This window comes from Polyodon spathula, chromosome 14, assembly GCF_017654505.1.
Source record: "Polyodon spathula isolate WHYD16114869_AA chromosome 14, ASM1765450v1, whole genome shotgun sequence".
Taxonomy (NCBI): Eukaryota; Metazoa; Chordata; class Actinopteri; order Acipenseriformes; family Polyodontidae; genus Polyodon; species Polyodon spathula.
In genome coordinates, this window is record NC_054547.1 from 30,442,532 (window position 1) to 30,461,957 (window position 19,426).

A 19,426-nucleotide genomic window follows, 5' to 3' on the forward strand; every position below is an offset into this window, starting at 1 on the left:
AATTGTGTACTTGTCTGCTTCTGGGAAAAATCTGCCTTGAAAATAAGTTGATTGCATTTCTGTTTTTTTTGACACCCAGAAATAATATTGTATGAAATCTTAGTCTGATGTTTCGTTATGGAACGGGAGGCAAAACGGTAACTCCTTGTTTAATTTTTCTTCTTGAAAGCCCAAGAGTACAATTGCGATCACAACTCTTATATGTAGCATATGCACTGCCATTTCAAGACTGCTTTCTGCCATGCAACAATTGGACTGATATGAACATGATCAAGTGATTTAGCTTTCCCATTACTGAACTTGCAGAGCAAAATCTGTAGTATGGAATTACACAATATATTGTATGAAACCAGGACAGCAAGTAACACCAATTAAATATGACACCAAAATATTCTATAAAATAATTGCGTGGAGTAGTTGATTGTTCAACCCAGAAATATTGAAATTCACATTGGTTTCCCTCGTGATAACAGGAGATATGCTTTATGGTTTGTCATGGTGTGCGAGAGAATAACAATTGAGTATGAAAAATAACATTTCAATGGCAATGTTAGATTTGAGTGTGAAAAGTTTTGTTTTGTGGAGTAAAGTGACAGCGCATTTATTGTCTGTTATGAGCTACTGAATAAAGTCATTTATGACTTGTCCTTCTTATTAAGGCCTAGCATTGGACAGTGCAGGTTTATCAAGACCGCCACACATTTACACAGAGCACAGCTGATTTCTTCTGATTCTGTGATAAAGTAACAATAAAAAAGTTTCCCATAGTTTTAGATTCATGGTTCTGTTTCTTGAACCAGACACCCACGCAGGTCAATAAACTAAATGAATTAGATGTGACATTTCAGGACTTACTCAATAGTTTCAATGAGCTTTTGACCCATTTGAAAATTAAACTAAAAATAAAAAAGAGTTTAAGCGATCGTTGCTGACTGCATATTCTCAGTTGAATTGCCATTTGAAACTGGTGAAACACCTCTAAGCTGGCTAGTGATTGTGACTTGTTTATCTTCTCAGGAATCAGTTATCTATATAGAAAATAATTACACAGCTCACGCATAACAAAGTGTTTGATCTTGCATATCAATCTGATTCTTTCAAATGTACTAAAACTCCCCTTGCTGAGTATGTTTGCAATATTTCTAAAAAAAAAAAAAAAAAACGTTGAGCATGTGCCCTTTTAGAAGTTTGCTCCAAGTTGTGCTTGAAAAATGGTCAGGTCTGAATACTGAAGACGAATGCCGTAACGACATCAGTTCTACATTCATTTAGTTTGAAATGTCATTATTGCCAGGAGAAATCAATAGAGAAGAATTGCTTTATGGCTTAACATCTATTTTGCATGGAATGAGACAGGCTTAATTGGAGCGTGATCTTGATTTTTAAACAACAGGTCTGCTGTCTATATTCAGCTCTTTGATACCTTTAGTGTTTCATGACTAGTCCACCTGTTCATTTGCTTTCAAAATACTGGCTGTACTGAGGGAATCCCTACTCACGAAAATGAATGGGTATGTAATTGACCCTTCTCCAAATAATCTGCCATCAAAATAAATCTGTCCCCCTATACTTCTGTACTGCAACATGAATATAATGCTCTGCCCATGTAAACATGATTTAGTGCATGACTGAATGAAGCAGCGTACAATATATTAAAGAATGAATGATATATACTGTTTAATGTTGTATTATTGGGCTGATGGTAAAACACAATTCAGGAACAGGCTGAAATGAGATTGCCAGATGTTGTATGGCTCATTTATTTAGAATTTGACTCTTGATCCTAAGACCCAGAAGTGAAAGGTTAGGGCCACGAAGGTCATATTAATACACAGACGAGAACAGCTCCCCATTGAATGCTGATTATATTTAAATAAAGGCAGTGTATGTTTGATTTTTTAAACTTAAAAATGACCGAAGAGCAGCAGTTCCCTATTACGCATCATGAAGAAATATAGAATACATTATTTCTCTTTTTGCGTCATGATAACATAATTTATATCTCTGGGTTTCTACCAGCATCTTTTATATTATTTCACCAGGTCTGTAGACCAAAACAATCTACTGGGCTAGGAGTCTGCAGAAGTGTAATAAAGATCTATAAATCTTCACAAATTGGAAGTACAGCCTTTCTTCCCTTTAGCTTTGTTTCATAAAAGAATAATTGGATTAAGGATTTGCAGCACGTCTTCACTCACCTTTTTCTATTGCAAGGCAATGTTGGAAGAGGCCATTACTAAGGCAAATGCCTTCTCTGTCATGTACACGCCATGTACTGTGAAGCCCACAGCGGACTGCATTGAGAAAACCAAGAACATTTTCAGAAAACAGCATCCTACATATACTGCATACGTGTTCACAGGTATGGAAAAATAATCACGGTCTAAGTACACTGGCTACAATTCCAAGGTGTTTATTTATTTACATTTTTTTTAGAGAATATATTTTGCAAGTCTTTAGTGAGTTAAAGGTAGCTCTCTCCGACTTGAGAGGCATTCCATACGACAGGTCATACATTACAAAGCCCTAACGCTTGTGAGACGAGCTGTGGAATGTGTTACCTGCCTACTTTCAGCTTTTGCGTATGTATTGGCAGCGGGAGTCACAGGCTCACACATTCATGCTGGTCACGGATGAGTTAGCCAGTTTCTTTTATTAATCTTTATAGAAAATCTATGGTCTTACAAGAAATGCATATCTGTGTTGCTAAACCATTCGGTGACCTTGCTGTGGCAGCCTAATATTTCAAAATAATTGAACAGCTCCAGCGGAAAACCTTTCCATAAAAACACTGTTAGAACAAGACGATTTCAAACTAAGTATAATTTGACATTTTCACTGGGATATGAAAGTTCTTATTTTGCAACAGTTGTTTACAGTTATTGATCAAATTAAGGTCATGTTGTTTAAAGCCTCTAAGTGTCAACAGAGGGGATGATAAGACAGATCATTATCTGACCGGTAGATCCAAACGCAAAGTTTTTAGTGTTCAGCAAATCTTTTAATCAGTAGAAGGTATTGCATTATTTAAATTACTGTATCTCTCAAGGTGACCCAGTTCAAGGGTCATAGTGAAAATGTAACATGTTCAAGGGACCATCAATAACTCCCAGCAGTGTCAAATGAATGTCGTGAAACAGGTTATAATTGTGTATCAGGCTCGATTTGTGGTAAGTAGCTGAGGTCAACAGGCACATTTGCAATTGAACTCATACAGTGTTGTATTGAAAACATATTATGAGAAATCTATTCTATTGCCTCATCATTATTGTATTCCAATAAGTATGTCTTCTTAAAAATCTTCTCTAGCTTTTGTTGTGTAATGTTGTAGATCCTGCTGTTGTTCATTGTTTGCCCCAGTCTACAAACTGGGGTTTGCCTGTCTCTCAACGATACATGATAACCCTTGGATTCAAGAATCAAGAAGACGGGAGCTTCTTAGAAAAACTCTTAACTAGAAAGTGTCCAACTTTTACAGGTATGATCAATGAAAACCAAATAAACTTTCAAATAAATAAATCTGAACATATATTATATGATATTATATTATATGATAGTAAAATACATTTTCTGCAGTTTTTACCTTACAGATAAAAACTGTTTCCCTAAAATAAGGTATTATGTGGATTTATATATTTCACAGATCAATTTTGATATATAAAAAATAGACCACAAACCAGGGAATCAATATTTCTGATTAATTAATCTTCCAGTGCCTTTTGACCAGAGAACAAAATTCATTTTTATATCTAATATTGGATTTTGATCACAAAGGAATTATGTTTCCTTTTTTCTAACATGCATACTATACCATGTGTTGTTTTTTCACCTCATTAAAGCAATCTTCTGAAGTTAGAGAGAGAGAGAGAAAGAGAGAACGAGAGAGAGAGAGAGAGATAGTGTGAGTGAGTGAGCGAGTTAAGGTAAGATTTAGTTTTTTTTTTTCTTTTGTTTTCCAGGGAGTAAAGCACCATTTTGTCCACTTACAACAGAAGAAACTGAGAGGAGCATTCAAACCTTAGGAAAACGGATCCTGCCAGTGTTAGATTTTATTAAGTGCACAAAGTTAGCTGTGGGTATATGAATTTATATGAAATCTTATGGAAGCTTACCTTCTGGATTAAGAGGTTTGGTAATGCCAGAAAGGATAGTAACCACTGAACTCATATAATACCTTGTACATAGTGGGTCCCTTTAATGGGTACAAATGGGTATTGCAAAATAATCCACCACGCCACATAACTGATGCACAAGAAACTGTTCCATTTATATGTTTGGATTAGGTATACTTCATAGCAAATAGAACTGTTATGGTTTTCAAGTAGAAGTGGAGATTTACAAGAATTGTATTTCTTTTTACACTGTAATGTGCAGGGAAATTGGGAACATAAATTTGGCTACTATTATTCTTGGTATTTCATTAAATGAATCAAAACATCACCTTAATTGGAGCATAATAGCCACATTGCAAAACAAAAGCAATTTCAAAACCAACGTCAATTTTTTTTTTTAAAGTTGCTTTTTAGTTATCATTGCAGTTTCATTTAGAGACTCGATGACAATCAAACTTCCTAATGAGTAACATTATGGATATTACAGAAGCTTCTTTTAAATATTCAGTAAATTGGGCTGAAACTTCATTAAGTGTTCTTCTAGCTATAGTGTCACTTAAAAGATGTCTTTCATTAATACAGTGAAACCTGAATTAAACAAAATGCTTTGTTATACAAACAGCTTCCCCAACATGTACATACACTCTGGAGCACTGTAGTTGTTCCACGAATGAGGATGGCCCTCCATTAGTTTTAAAACAGTCTTGAGCGATCCGCAAGAGCAGACAGCTTTCTTGACTAATGAAGTGTTTGCTGTACAGGCAAAACCTAGCCAGTCTGCTGCATGGTTTTCTGTTTCACAAGCCTTGCATGGCTCTGTGACTGGTGATCAAGATAGGATCAAGTGAGCCGGGTGTTCGCCACCTCCATTGGTGTGTGCAGCAATTAATTACTTTGCTGTCAGCTTTCTAAAATAAAATAATAATAATAATAATTTTTAAACTCATTAGAGTTTTCATTAATGTATAATGGACCTCATTATATTGATTTAGAAAGTATAGTGCAGTTGTAACAACGCTAGAATGGCAGTTCCCTAATTTTTTTCTAGCAATGTGTACTATGTTATCTGCCACTGTGCACAATATGAGAATTGTGGTACAGTAAGATTATTAAACAAAACAAAAGCAGAAATATGACAAGAAGTGGGGTGGGAGTTGAATAAAAGGACATGGGTGCCTTAAGGATCATTTATCAAAGGGGCATTTATTGTAAAATGGCGGGGGGGGGGTTATTAAACCAAATTATTGTTGCGTGTAATAAAAAAAATATATAATAGTAAGCCAACCTCATTTGAAACGAGAGATCAGCTACTGAAAAACCTTCTCAAGCAGATTTGAGAAGGTTGGGGGTTGAAGTTCTGCGTTTTTGATGAAAACAACAAAATCCATACGAATGTTTCATTTGCGTGCTTTTTTGTACAGCCTAATAATCCTGTTTATTGTATTTCTTATCTTTAGTGTTACTGTCATCTGCTGCTGTCCCTCTTTCTAAACCAGTTGTGAGATTTGATGGGTAGTAAAATCTGATCCAGAAGGAGGGAGCCAGAATAAAACTAAAATAATGATTTAGTTAAACTCTTTGATCATACATATGCTATGTTTCCATCCGCACCATTAAACCAGGCTATAAAAGTAGACCTAATCTCTCATACCTCTACCAAACTGGGCAGTCACTGCTCCCTTTGGAAATCAGACATTAAACAAAGTCGCAGATGGTATGCTGATTTTAAGATGGAAAGGATGTATGGTCGATCCTTGATTGCTTATTCCTGTTGTAATTGTTTTCATGCTTGTTCAGCTTTAATCAGTGGATGGTCTGTGTTCACTCGGTTAAATCAGCTTGATTTTTTTCCACTAAAAATGCAGAAAAGATTTTAAAATGTTTTCAAATCAGATGGCAAATGGAAATGTAGCATTGGCGTTTATAGGATATAAAATAAGTCTTTCCATACATTCTTTTAAGATTTTCTCCCAAAATAGTGCATTTTCAGTTAAAGTTTTTTCGATTAATCACCAAGTTTCTAGTCTGATTCTCTACTTACCAGTACATAATTGCAACATTATTAATTGGTATTGCGTCAAGACATGCGCCAGTAGTAGCCACAATGTAGTTCTGAAGGGCCCCGTGATCATTGTTTTCCCGCAGATTGTGATCTCTTGTATAATGCGTGGTTTTCTTGTTCTAACAATTCTCTCTGCTGAGAGGGTAGGGGGGGTTCTGTGCAGGTTCAGGTATAATGGAGAAGCTGCTGTATGCCGATTACCTCTGCCGATTGCAGCGTGTGAAGGAGCAGTCCCAGATGATTAATCAAGCTCTGGCTGAATTAGCAGCCATCCCCTATCTACAGGACATCAGTCAGAAGGAGGCTGAACTGGTAAGCAGTTTCTGTACTTGTTTGAATGTATATCAGCTTTGTGCTCAGATAGCAAAGTTCATTTTTTTAATTGGTGACAAGACACTTTCGCAGAGACATGACCATACACACCAGAAGTGACACAGAGGTAATGCGACAGGTTTGAAAACTGCCAGATCTATACAACTGTTAAAAATTGCCATTGACAAACCTATGATCAAGACTAATATATATTGTCAATATAATGTAGTAATTACGAGGGCCTTCTCTGACTGTATTTCAACACATATGGCAATAAATAATACATACAAGGCTTATCCAGTTCCTTCTAAATGGACTCTCATATATTGCCCAATGCCCTAGTTGATGTGTGTCAAATCGCAAAAAATAGGATTCAATCCTATTTATTTCACGTCGCTCCTGCGCCGCCCCGGTGGCGCTCTCGCGTCTCCTCTGGTGTGAAAGGCACTTATCAAAAGTATCGTTTATATTTATTTTGCACTGCGTCTGGTGGGTAGCAGCCTTTAATTTTAACTTACTGCTGTGTAGTTTCATAGATTTTTTTCACTTCCATTAGCAGTGCTATGGAGTAATTAGTTATTACTTTCTTACTGCTTTTTTTTCTGCAGGAGGCGATATACCTTTCGAAGTAATACACGCTTTATTTTATTGTAATGAAACTCTATAATTGCCTTTCTGTGGGAAATTAGTACTCGGCTGCATGGAGATTAACTCAGATCAATGCAGCATGATTTATGAGATATTGCAACAAAATCAGTGTGAATAGAGAGTGAGGCTTTTAATTGCAGGGGGATTTATAAGGGCTCTGTAGATCAATTCATGGGGTTGTTTTAAGCTATTAAATTTAAGGGTCACTGCAGCAGCTTTGCATAAAACTCTTGTTATTCATGTTGCAGTATTCATTCTTTTGATGTGTGTGTGAGACATATGACAGTAGACAGAATGGTGTCTCTGACATTTTTGTTTTGCATTTGTTCCTTGCAGTTTTATTTTTAGGTTTCTGTAACTCGGTCATCGTAGTGGGTTTTAATTGGTTACTTCTGAAAATGTTGCTGTTTTCAATTTTCCTTTGTCTAGGTCATGACTTACTTATTTTAGTAAAACAAGAAAATATGCTTCAATCGCACTTTCTGTCATTACACTAGTTTCGTATTTTTATTTCTTAAGTTACATTTAAATAAACCGTTGTTTTCAACACAGCTTAATAAATGGACAATCCAGTCTAATGGCACCAGGAACAGCACATTTTGTTATTGTGAAGTGTCATAACAGATTCCACTCACAGTTCTGCAAAACTCAGTCATGCTCTGCCATGCAGTCCTGGGCCTCTCTAGAGCAGACACTAATTTCACTTGTGACCTGATTTGTATTCGAGTGATGGTCTGCAGAGGTGAAAGCTTGTAAATGAACCTACTATGCCACCTTCATTTATATGGGAAAACGTAAGACTAGTCCCACTGCATGGATAGAGGAAAGAGATGTAATATAAGTAAACCATGACCACATCCATGATGAAATACCTCTCTATTTAAGCCTATTGAAAATAGCATTTGTGCCTCCTCAGCTATAACAAAGCTTTTCATGTTGTTACATTGTACTGTTGCAAAGTAGTAAGGCTATGTGGTTCACAGATTGACATAGTGGATAGCAGGTCTCAAGGGTGGGGGGGGAGTAAGGTTGTGCCCCTTCAATTGTTTTTGAAGGGTGTGAACCAGACGTATGAAGTTTCGTTTCAATGTAATATTGAACACAATTGTGGGACAATTAATACCTTACAGCACCAATCGAATACTGTTCAATATGAAGTTGGGCAGCCCAAGGCCTGTAGTGAAATGACTGAACTTAGTGCGATTATCAGGTGCTGTCTCACTGATCTATTGAGCGGGCCTGCTCTAGATACATCCTGTCACAGTCCAGGAGAGAATCATTTAAAGGATCTGTGAGTAGGACGGTTCCAAAAGACAAGTGATTGGAAATCTGTGATGCTAGTCACTTTGTTTAATTAAAAAAAAAAAAAAAAGCTGGATCACCGTTAGTTTCTTAATTCTTTGCAAAAAAAAGATTTATATTCTCGCTAGATTTCTTGAACAATTGAGAGAAGACAAGATAGAAGGCCTTATTGTATAAAGAATGAGTAATAAAGTCATCACTGTGCAAATTATTTTTTAATTAGGTTTTAATCTGTGTGTTTAGAGAAATTATTTCGGTGTGTGAATTCTGCTCTGATCATTTTTATCTCTGTACCACAGCTGCATGCATTAATGGCAGACACCATGGACACCCTTGAAGGAAGCCGGACTGATAAAGAACGTGTTTGGAATAAAATGCAAACGGTAAGAAGTGTGCCATAGAAGACGATACAAATGTGTATGAAAAAGTAAGGTACACATGCATTTCTTTGAACTAAGGTGGAGATGCAACATATCAATTTGATGTACTGTGAATGATTTGCTACTGCAAAAGAAAAGAGTTAGTTTTGGGTGTTTAAAGTTTATGTTTTCTTAATGTAAGAGGTTATCTGTTTAATGAAAAGGCATTGGAAAGTGCAGAGGGAAGGAAAATCAACTTATATAATTTATTTAACCTACAACCAAAAAGATTGTGACAAGCTGGTTTATATACATGTGACAGTCTCCAAATTAGTAATAAATTCATCAATCTGGACGAGTTTAGCATGGATGGGAAAGTTTAACCCCATCCATGCTGCAAAATGCTAGCAGAGACAGCATACAAGGGTCACCTCGAGCCCACAAAACCATTGTTAGCTGTGCGAGCGTGCAACCTCAAGGACCCTTGTGCCTAATGAAACCATAAGAGGGATTTACCACATTAAGTCAGTAGAACCTGGTGAAAGTATGCGGGGTAGCCCAGCTAACTGCAGTACCTATGTCGGATAGTGAGGCTGCTCTAAAGGGGGCCCACACCTCTGGTAGAGTGCACGGCCACTCACCCAGGTGGGGGTAGGCCGGCATTAGTATATGCAGTCGATACTGTGTCCACAATCCAGTGAGACAGCCGCTGCTTTGAGAGGGCTTGATTCAGGGTCCTTGCACCATAGCAGACGAAGAGCTGGTCAGACTGACGCAGAGCTCTTGTCCTGTCCACATAACATCTCGATGCTTGAACCGGGCAGAGGGAGTTTAGTCTTTGATCCTCCTCCTCCTCCGAAGAAAATGCAGGGGGATGGAAAGCCTCTAGCTCCACTGACTGATTTAAGTGGAAAACCATAACCACCTTAGGGAGGAAAGTAGGGTTTGTGCATAGCGATACCCTGTTTCTATCATCCCAGATGCAAATACAGGAGCTGTACACCGACAGAGTTTGTAGCTCACTGACCCGCTTGGCAGAGGTGGTGGCCAATAGAAAGGCTGTCTTCATAGAGAGGTGTTTCAATTCTATGGAATGAATGGGCTCAAACGGGGCCTTAGTGAGAACCTCCAATACATGGTCTAGACTCCACTCGGGGAGGACGTCCCTTCTAGGTGGACATAACCGCAGAGCGCCCTTCAAAAAACGATTTGCCAGGAAATGGGCGCCTGGGGACATTGAGTCAACAGGGATATAGCATGCAGATATGGCTGCCAAGTACAGTTTAAGTGTAGAAGGAGATTTTCCAGCTTTCAGCAGTTCTTGTAGGAATTGGAGGATAATTGCTATCGGGCAAGAGATAGGGTCATGACCCCGGGTCATACACCAGTCTTGAAAATACCTTGTGGAGGAGGCCCTAGCATTCTGTAGTGTACTGCGTCTGAAAGCCCTAAAGCAGACAGAAGGCCAGAAGCAACAGCATTCGTGGGAATGCATACAAGAGCGTTCTGTGCCACTCATGGTCTAGGGTGTCGATGCCTAGTGGACCACTAAAGCGGTGAAGGGAGAACCATAGGAGGCAGTGAGTCATTTCCACTATGGTGAAGAGATTGACTTGGACTTTGCCAAACCGATCCCAAATGTGCTCCACTACTTGAGGGTGGAGCCACCATTCTGATGGATGAGAGAGAGAGGAGGTCCGCCACCCAGTTCACTATCACTGGAAGGTGAACAGCAGGGAGGGATAGCAGGTTCTGTTTCACCCATGCCAATAGTCAGAAGGCGATGCGATGTAACCCTGGGGACCACAGTCCTCCCTGGTGGTTGACATGCTCTCCCTCAAGAACATGTTGAGGTGTCTCAGGCCCAGGATGGGGCGAAGGCCACCATATTTCTTCGGCACCAGAAAATACCTTGAGTAGAACTCCTCCTCTTGGGAGGTAGGTTCTACGAGGCGGATGGCTCATTTGAGGATGGCTCATTTGAGGAGTAATGCAGCTACTTCTTGTTTGAGGGCCGAGACCTGGAGAGGGTCGCTCACGGATGTAACCGGTGTGATATATAGAGAAGTTCCGGTTTGATGAAGGCAGATTTCAAACCTACTTAATGTTGTATTATACAACTCTGGAAAATCTGAAATCGGAACCACAAGCTTTTCCTCAGTTTTATTTATCTATTTATTTTTTTATTTCTGCCCCGCAAAGGAGCTTCCTACTTTCTACTGATTGGCTGCTGGTAGTTTCTGTCATGGCACGGCGAAAGTTGACAATATTTCCAGCGTGCCGTTCTGTGATGCCTCTTGACTGCCGCTTCGCTTGACCGCCTTCAATAAAAACAATTGCTTTTGCTGTGCGGCACTGCCAAGACATCCAGTAAACTCTACCAGGTAGAATCAGTAGAGGAGGCACATATTGGTTTTTTTTTTTGTTTGTTTTTTTTTAAAAGTAAAGTAAGTTTAAAGTAAGCAGTAAGAGAAAAGACATACTCACATAACAGCCAATCTGTGGGGGTAAGGAAGTCACCATGCCAGGTGGGTAAACTGAAGAAATTTTTATTATTTATTTATTTATTTTTCTAAGCCAGCGCACCGAGCAGGCGGGCGGGATATTACAAACAGTAGAGTCGACTCAACGTTAGTACGTGGCGGAGCCAAGTCCTGGTGGAGGAAATCACACGTCTCTGTTTTTTTCTAGCTGCACGTAGCTAAGAAAATAACATGGTTAGAAAGCAATCTGCCATGTAAGCGATGCAGACAGAAGACAACAAAGCACCGTTGCATGACGATAATAGATTAGTTCAGAAGCTGAACAAGCAGATTTCCAGCAATATTTTTCAAAAATAAAGCAGGGGAATTCCGGAAAACCCGAGTGACAGCTCTTTGATACAGACTCAGTCACAGCAACTGGTTTGGGTTAGTACCTCATCTTACCACAACGAGAAGCAAGAGGAAGTGAGCTCCGTGGAGTGACTATGTGTTCCCCCGGAAGGCGGGACCGAGGACATCGCTCCCTGGAGGAGCCTATTCGCAGCTTTGATATAAAATACTCAGTGAATACCTGACCTGTGGCAGGCATATCCCAAAAGTATTGTTGGTGGTCGTCTTTGAATTGAAAGGGAAAAATTAACAATTAAATAACATGTTTTTACGTACAAAATAGTACATTTAAATAATAATTCAACAAATACAAACACAAAATAACACAAAACATGAAATGTGCACAGGGGTGGGGCGTACCCCATCACAAAGATACTAATCTAATATGATACGACAATCAACCTTACTTCCTTGGCACTTTTGACCTTTTTAATTGCAAGCCGAACTTCAGATTTACCTATTGCTTGTGTGGGCTAGCAAGGATCCTTATGCTCTTTGCAGTGCAAGCAGCGTGCAGCTTGGCAGAACACCTAGCCTTTCCAGTGCATAACAGCTAGATACACCATTCTGCTGAATGTACTCCTTGGCTTGTATTCCCACTTATAAAGTACTTGTATTTTTTTTTTCCTTTTTAATGAGAAACATTACAAGGAAAAAATAAAGAAAACTAGTTATGCTTTTCACCTTTGTGCCATCCAAAATATTCTTTTTCATTGGAAGGTGCCACAGATTTTCAGCACAGTACCTCTAATGCTAATGACACAGCTGCTTATTTATTGGGCTGATTAAAGCTCTTGCAGTAATGGCCTGTGCCCTATCTATGCCCCGCTGTAGCCACCCCCCTGTCAAGACATCTTTTATTCTCCTTCAGCGGAGCAGCCAACAAAAAGATCCTTTGGTGGATACTTTTTAATTAATTATTATTTTTCCCCGCGTCCTTGGGTTGTTAAAGTATAGGTTTGATAATCTTTAGAGCACAAAGTCATTTTTGATTGTTGAACATATGATGTATACATTTTCAAAGGTATTGACCAGAAAAATAATGATAAATGGCACCATCCAAGGTGAACCAACACCAGATCGCAGGGAGACATGTATCTGTAGGGCATGGGTCTGCATCTTGGTTGTTCTTTTGTGTCTTTTTCATCTATCTTTAAAAAAAGGTAAATGGTTAAATATTTCATAGATGGGTGTTACATGATATGGTGTGAATTTGTTTTTTTATGTGACTATTTCTAATATTGGTTTACTGTTTGTGACCCCAACTGCTTCTGATTGACCCCCTGGTCTGGTCCATGGGTGTTGGGTGCAAGGCAATAGCCTAATTCAATTCAGCAATCTAGATGATGTCTTGCACAACAAATTCAGTGATTATTCTGCTAGTAAAGGATGTTATACATTGACACACTGAGAAATGCTTACAGTTTCTTGATTTTCTTTCAATGCTTCTGCTTTAGTGTTTTAGCTTTGATGTTAGTCATAGAAGTCTTTTTATACTTATCCAATTTAGTATTGGCACCCTAAATTGAGTGGTATTATTTTCTTTACCTGTCTTCTGGCATGGTGTGAATAATGTTTACTTCACAGAAAAAGATCTGTGCAAGTATACATTTCTTCAAGATAACTTAAAAACAGTTTTTTTTTTTTACTCCAGTCTTCCACAATTTCTACATATAAATTTCTATATGTAGTGCCTACATAAAGTCTACACCCCCTTGAAATTTTTTTACATTTTGTTGTCAGTGCCTCAGAATTTCATGCATTTATGCAATTTATTTTTTTTTACTTGTCTACACACCATACTCCACACTGTTAAGGGGAAAAAGTTTGTATTGAGAAAAAAATGATATATTAAAACTGAAAAATCATAATTGGATAAGTCGTCATCGTCGTCGTGCCACCACCATGCTTCACAGTAGGGATGATGTTCTTTGGGTGATGCGCTTTGTTGGGTTTGCGCCAAACAACGCTTTGCATTTAGGCCAAAAAGTTCAATTTTAGTTTTGTCAGACCACAAAACTTTTTGCCACATGGCTACAGAATCTCTTGAGTGTTGTTTTGAATACTTCAAACGGGATTCAAGATGGGCTTTCTTGAGTAATGGCTTCCTTCTTGCTACACTACAATACAGGCCAGATTTGTGGAGTGTTTGGGATATTATTGTCACATGCACACTGTAACCAGTCTTGGCCATAAAAGCCTGTAGCTCTTGTAAAGTTGCCATTGGCCTCTTGGTAGCCTCTCTGATTAGTCTCCTCCTTGCTCGGTTATTAAGTTTGGAGGGACGGCCTGATCTAGGCAGGGTCTTGGTGGTGCCATACACATTCCACTTCTTAATAATCATCTTGACCGTACTCCAAGGGATATACAAGGCCTTTGATATTTTTTTATACCCATCCCCTGATCTGTGCCTTTCAAAAACTTTGTCCCAGACTTCTTTTGAAAGCACCTTGGTGCTTATGGTTGAATCTTAGCTTGGAAATGCACTACCCAGCAGAGGGAACCTACAGGAACTGCTGAATTTATCCTGAAATCATGTGAATCACTACAATTTAACACAGGTGGAGGCCACTTAACTTGGTGTGTGATTTTGAAGGCGATTGGTTACACCTGAGCTAATTTAGGATTGCTATTACAAGGGGGGGTGGACACTTATCCAACCAAGCTATTTCAGTTTTTATTTTTAATTAATTTTCTACAAATTTATTTTTTTCACTTCAAAGTTGTAGGGTAGTATCTGTAGATAAATGAAAAAAAAAAGTATTTTAATGCATTTTAATTCCAGGCTATAAGGCAACAAACAAGGTGAACATTTTGAAAGGGGGTGTAGACCTTCTATAGGCACCGTGTGTGTGTGTGTGTGTGTGTGTGTGTGTGTGTGTGTGTGTGTGTGTGTGTGTGTGTTTTGAAATTATGTCTCAATCCTAAAGTTCTAGGTGATGCAAAACTTTTGGCCATAGCTGTATTTGAAACAGTAGAGGTTTTTGATAGGGTGGAGAAACATATGTTTTCTTTTTAATATTTATATTATATCAATGCATGAGAATTACAAAAGTCACTGAATATTTGCTGTCAGACCTGGGATGCAATGTCTTTTTATAAATCATAAACTTCAAACACCGAATCATAACTTCTGAGGTAAATCTATAAATGAAAAGCCAATTAGACTTATCTAATTACGTACCAGTAATTACCTTTATCTAACAAGAATCTTCCCTCTAAAAGCTCTACACTTCACTGTTAGTTTAGTATCTGTACTAATTAGTTCTGTGCATTCTGAATATAAAGACATTCAATAGTTGTTGTACTTCTGAGACAACAGTCAGCAGTAAAAACATATGGCCTCACCTCAGCCCCAGTTACTCTAGATGCTCATTATCTGAGCTGTTTCACGTTGTTTCTTAAGCTCTGTGTTTATCTCCATGTCCCCATGTTCCAACGCATCAGCTTTCCTTGCAAACAGTGCCATTGTGAAAAACAACCACTGTTTTATGCCTCCTGGTAAAAATGTCAAAGGAGCAATTTGTGTATAAAGCTCATCAGAGAAGTGTTATACTGAGGCTAGGTGACGTAGCAAATTCACTTTTAAACCTTGCACTTCTGGGGGCCTAAGTTTGGCAATCCACAGAGGACGCGAATACACAACACACAGTACAGTTTCACAGAGATATGAATACACAACACGCAGTACAGTTTCACAGAGACATGAATACACAACACACAGTACAGTTTCAGAGAGATATGAATACACAGCACGTGGTACAGTTTCACAGAAACATGAATACACAACACCTGGTACAGTTTCACAGAGGACATGAATACACAACACGCGGTACAGTTTCACAGAGGACATGAATACACAACACGCGGTACAGTTTCACAGAGGACATGAATACACAACACGTGGTACAGTTTCACAGTTGTCAGTCTCTGCTTAAGAGAGGCCCAGGTCTGAATGGCAGGATGTTAGCTGGATACATCAGAAACTTACTCTTTTTGAGGTTTTAAGGACATCATAATAGAGTAGGAATGACGTGGTGAAAAGTCCAAATTGTGCCTTTATTTCGTAAATATATTGCAGTTAATTTGCCTGTGAATTGGAGAAGGTCCCATTATACATTCTAGAACTGTACATATGCAATTTACTGCCAATTAACACATTGTATATAGTATATTGTATATAGTGTGTATCATATTTAAATTCGGGTTCAAGTGGTTATTGTTCTTGTGAAGGGACCCACATAAAATATGAACAGCTGAGTTGGAAAATTTAGACAGAATACTTTAGAGAACTGACTCCTATTCCACTAATAGGAGTAATATCCCTGTGCATGATATTTCACGAGGAAACACATTGATTCAGAACTACATTTTGATTTAACAGAAAAATAGTCCTTGCCATGGGAATTCAGAATACTCATTATTCTCGCTGCAGGCATCCAACATCTACACACCCCATCTCATTGTTCTCTTTATGCTAGCTTTCCTTCTATAAAAAAAAGTGCTTTAGATTAATTTCCATATCATGCCATCCCTTTAAAGTCACTGTTTTTCACTGCAATTTACAGACACTGTTGCAATAAATTCCTTCTCTCCACCAGTCCTCAGAAATGAAACAAGACGTTTTGTCCATTCCTATATGTAAAAAGTAATTAGGTCCCAATGGGAAAGGGTAGAGATACAAAAAATATATGTTACAATTTTTTTTTTTAAACAAGGAATATAGTGTTCCACTAACATTTTCTTAAATGTTTGTACGGTATCAAATTAAGAAGGCGTATTTAAAAATAATTTTTGTGGTTGTTGTTTCTTCTCAGGTTGGATTAATTGAAGATCTTATTTACCAATCTGAAGATGTCTTCCTAAGGAATAAAGAACTACGGATTGCTAGAAAGCAGAGGGCTAAAGTGAAGAGAACTCAGTGTGTGAAGACCCAGCCGTCACTAGAGAATGCACAGCAATCCCAAGACGTATCCAAGATGGCAGCGGGACATTAATGCACCCGGCGCCTGACAGTCGGGATAACAAAGGCCTGTCTTCAAATTAATGAGGCGTCCCCTCACAAAAGCTCATCTTTAGCAAGAAGCTCTCGCACATCATTAGTCTTAGCTGGCAGAAATAAATGGACTTCGAGAGCTTGGCTTCATTCTTATTTAGATTTTTTTCCATGTTTACTTTAAGATACATTGTCTCCCTTTCTGTGCCCCAGTTGAAAAAAAAACTGAGTAATTCCATTGGACATATTATGTCATTCATTTATTACATGTAAATGTATTCCTCTTTTACAAAGCATTGCAGTTTGCTAAATTAGGTCTGCAAACCCGTTCAAATTTACGTTTTTAACACGCCTTTGCGTGTTCATATATGTGACTGAAAAGCAGGCCTAAAATGTGGCAAACCTGCATTTTTTTTTTTTTTTTTTTTTTAATGGAACGATAGCCTGCACTCTGAATGGAAGAGCTACCGGGATATACAGTAATCCTTTTGTAGCAGCTGTTTGTTATTAATATACTTTTTTTCAATGCAGCACAATAGCAATTTTATGATTCGAGCTTACCCCCACCCACAATCTAATTATTCTCGTAAGAACCCGGAGGTATTTAGAACGCGGGAAACAGCAACTTGCTAGTGTTGACAGGTATGAATATTTATTTTCGTAATGGATACTTCACTCAGATTGCAAATGACTATCAACTGCTCCTTCCTAAGGAAAGACACAACATTAAATAATGTTAAATACATTGCACACGTTTTTTCTCGGTGATACGTATTTGTTTAACCTGCATGAATACCATCATTTACTCGTTATTGTCATTGTTATTATTATTCTCTAGTCCCTAACCATTACCAGTAAAGACTAAACATTAGCATTACTCCTTCTCTTGGAAGATTACCAAACATATATAACAATATAAGCTACCCTTGTCCCACATGTAAATGACAACCTCTTTAAGGGAAGTGCGTAATCTAAATAAAATATCAAATACACTTTGCTCAACAACATGCACTATACATACTAACCACTGCTCTAGCGCCAGTAGAATAACATTAATAATAATAAACACAATAGCAGGCATTGGAATATTATAGTGAGGGTCTCACCCTCACATGGTGCATCAACGATCTTAATATTTAATGTGTGAGTAAAGCAATGCGCGTTTCTGTTGCTATGTATATCATTGCGTGCAAAATAAACAATGGTGACTGAAGTCGCCAGCACCACTATTGATCATTATTGAGATCCACAATCTTTCAGTTTTTATATTTGTCGCTTATTTACTAGATATCAGGAATAGAATGTAATTGTGACAAATGAAGCTTAATTATGAATTCACTGTGGCTTGTATATTATGTGAAACAGCCTGAATGTTAACCCACTAGATTTTTTTATTTAATATTTTTATAATTAAAGTTGTATGATGTAGAAATAATTGCCAATTAAAATACTGATCCACTGCCGTCTTGCATAGCATAGATTTGGCTTTTTTTCATGGGAGTATGGGAGTGTCTACCGAGCTACCTAACCACATTGGTCTTGTGATACGAAAAGTTGGCTTTAAATCTGCTTTGCATTTATACATCTGTAAAGGCCAGCCCTAGTCTAGGATTGCAGGGTACTTTCGAAATGACAGCTTAAATCTGGGCTGGCCCTGGGGTGTCTTTTCTTCTTTTAGAGCGTTCACATGTGAGAAAAGGCAGCCCTGGGCTGTGTCAAACAGCAAGTGTGAACGGGGGCAAAGTTGCACAGTTTATAATGGGTTTGTGGACTCCATAACCTAACTTGGAACACAAGGATACATAGCATCAATTTTATTCCTTAGTTTTGTATGCCTTTGTTTCCTTATTGGCTGTGCAGTGGTGTGTAAAAGTATTGGCACCCATAGACATTGATAAAGCGAGAAATCAACAAGCAACTATATTGCATAAAGTAGTGCTGTAATTGATTTATTTGCATCTTGTGCTGTACTGTACTGTACTGAACTATAACATTAATTATCACTGTACTGGTACTTTCCATTATTTACAATTTTTAAAAAAAAAATGCCTCTATGTGAATTGATTACGAATCTATTGCTACAATTAGGACTCTTTTCAAGGCTTTGTATTGGTCTGACCCTTGACCATTACAACATTTATCTGGTAGTTTATCTTGCACAAAATGCAAGTCATATGCTTGTATAATGATAGGTAAATATAAATAAACCAAATTATGCCAATAAGGAGCAGAGCAATAAAGGATGCATTTCATAAATGTCTTATGTAGCTGAAGTATTTCTGCTAAAAGAAACATTAATTTTGATGAAATAGCAGAAAGTAAAAGTGGCGACTTGTGCTGTTGAGCGAATGAAAAATACATTGCTCAGCACTTGTGAATGTTAAAAAACTCAGGTTTGTCTATGGAGTCAGAAGTCCGAGCTCAGAGCACCAGTCAGTCTAGAGATCATTTATAAGCCTAAACAGCTGCCGGGGGTGGGATCAGAACACTTATAGTACCAATCACAGAGAAGGACAGGCACATCAGACCAGAGTATGAATGTGTTTTCTTGAACTGCTGAGAGTGATTACATGACAGGCAAATTCCAGAATGCGAGGCTGAGCGAATAAAAATGTTTCTTTTTCCTGCTCTCCCCGAGATTTGTGCTCTTGCGTCTTGTTCCAGTTCTGTATTCTTTTTAAAACTGCAAACTTTGCACTGGAGCTCAAACTGAGTTAGCCCTGCCTCAAATGTAGATAGACTGCTGATAAGTTGTAATAGGT

General features: G+C 38.1%; 1 protein-coding gene across 1 annotated transcript in view; it reads left to right on the forward strand.

Moving 5' to 3' along the window:
* LOC121326588 (spermatogenesis-associated protein 16-like) overlaps positions 1 to 17,096 on the forward strand; it is a 34,989-nt gene extending 17,893 nt beyond the window's left edge. The window contains exons 5-10 of the mRNA XM_041269921.1: positions 2,215 to 2,362; positions 3,332 to 3,478; positions 3,960 to 4,072; positions 6,322 to 6,486; positions 8,736 to 8,819; positions 16,486 to 17,096. Of these exons, the coding sequence (XP_041125855.1) occupies positions 2,215 to 2,362; positions 3,332 to 3,478; positions 3,960 to 4,072; positions 6,322 to 6,486; positions 8,736 to 8,819; positions 16,486 to 16,665 (837 nt within the window). The 3' untranslated portion in view covers positions 16,666 to 17,096. The remainder of the gene's footprint in view (positions 1 to 2,214; positions 2,363 to 3,331; positions 3,479 to 3,959; positions 4,073 to 6,321; positions 6,487 to 8,735; positions 8,820 to 16,485) is intronic.
* Positions 17,097 to 19,426: the final 2,330 nt, after the last annotated feature.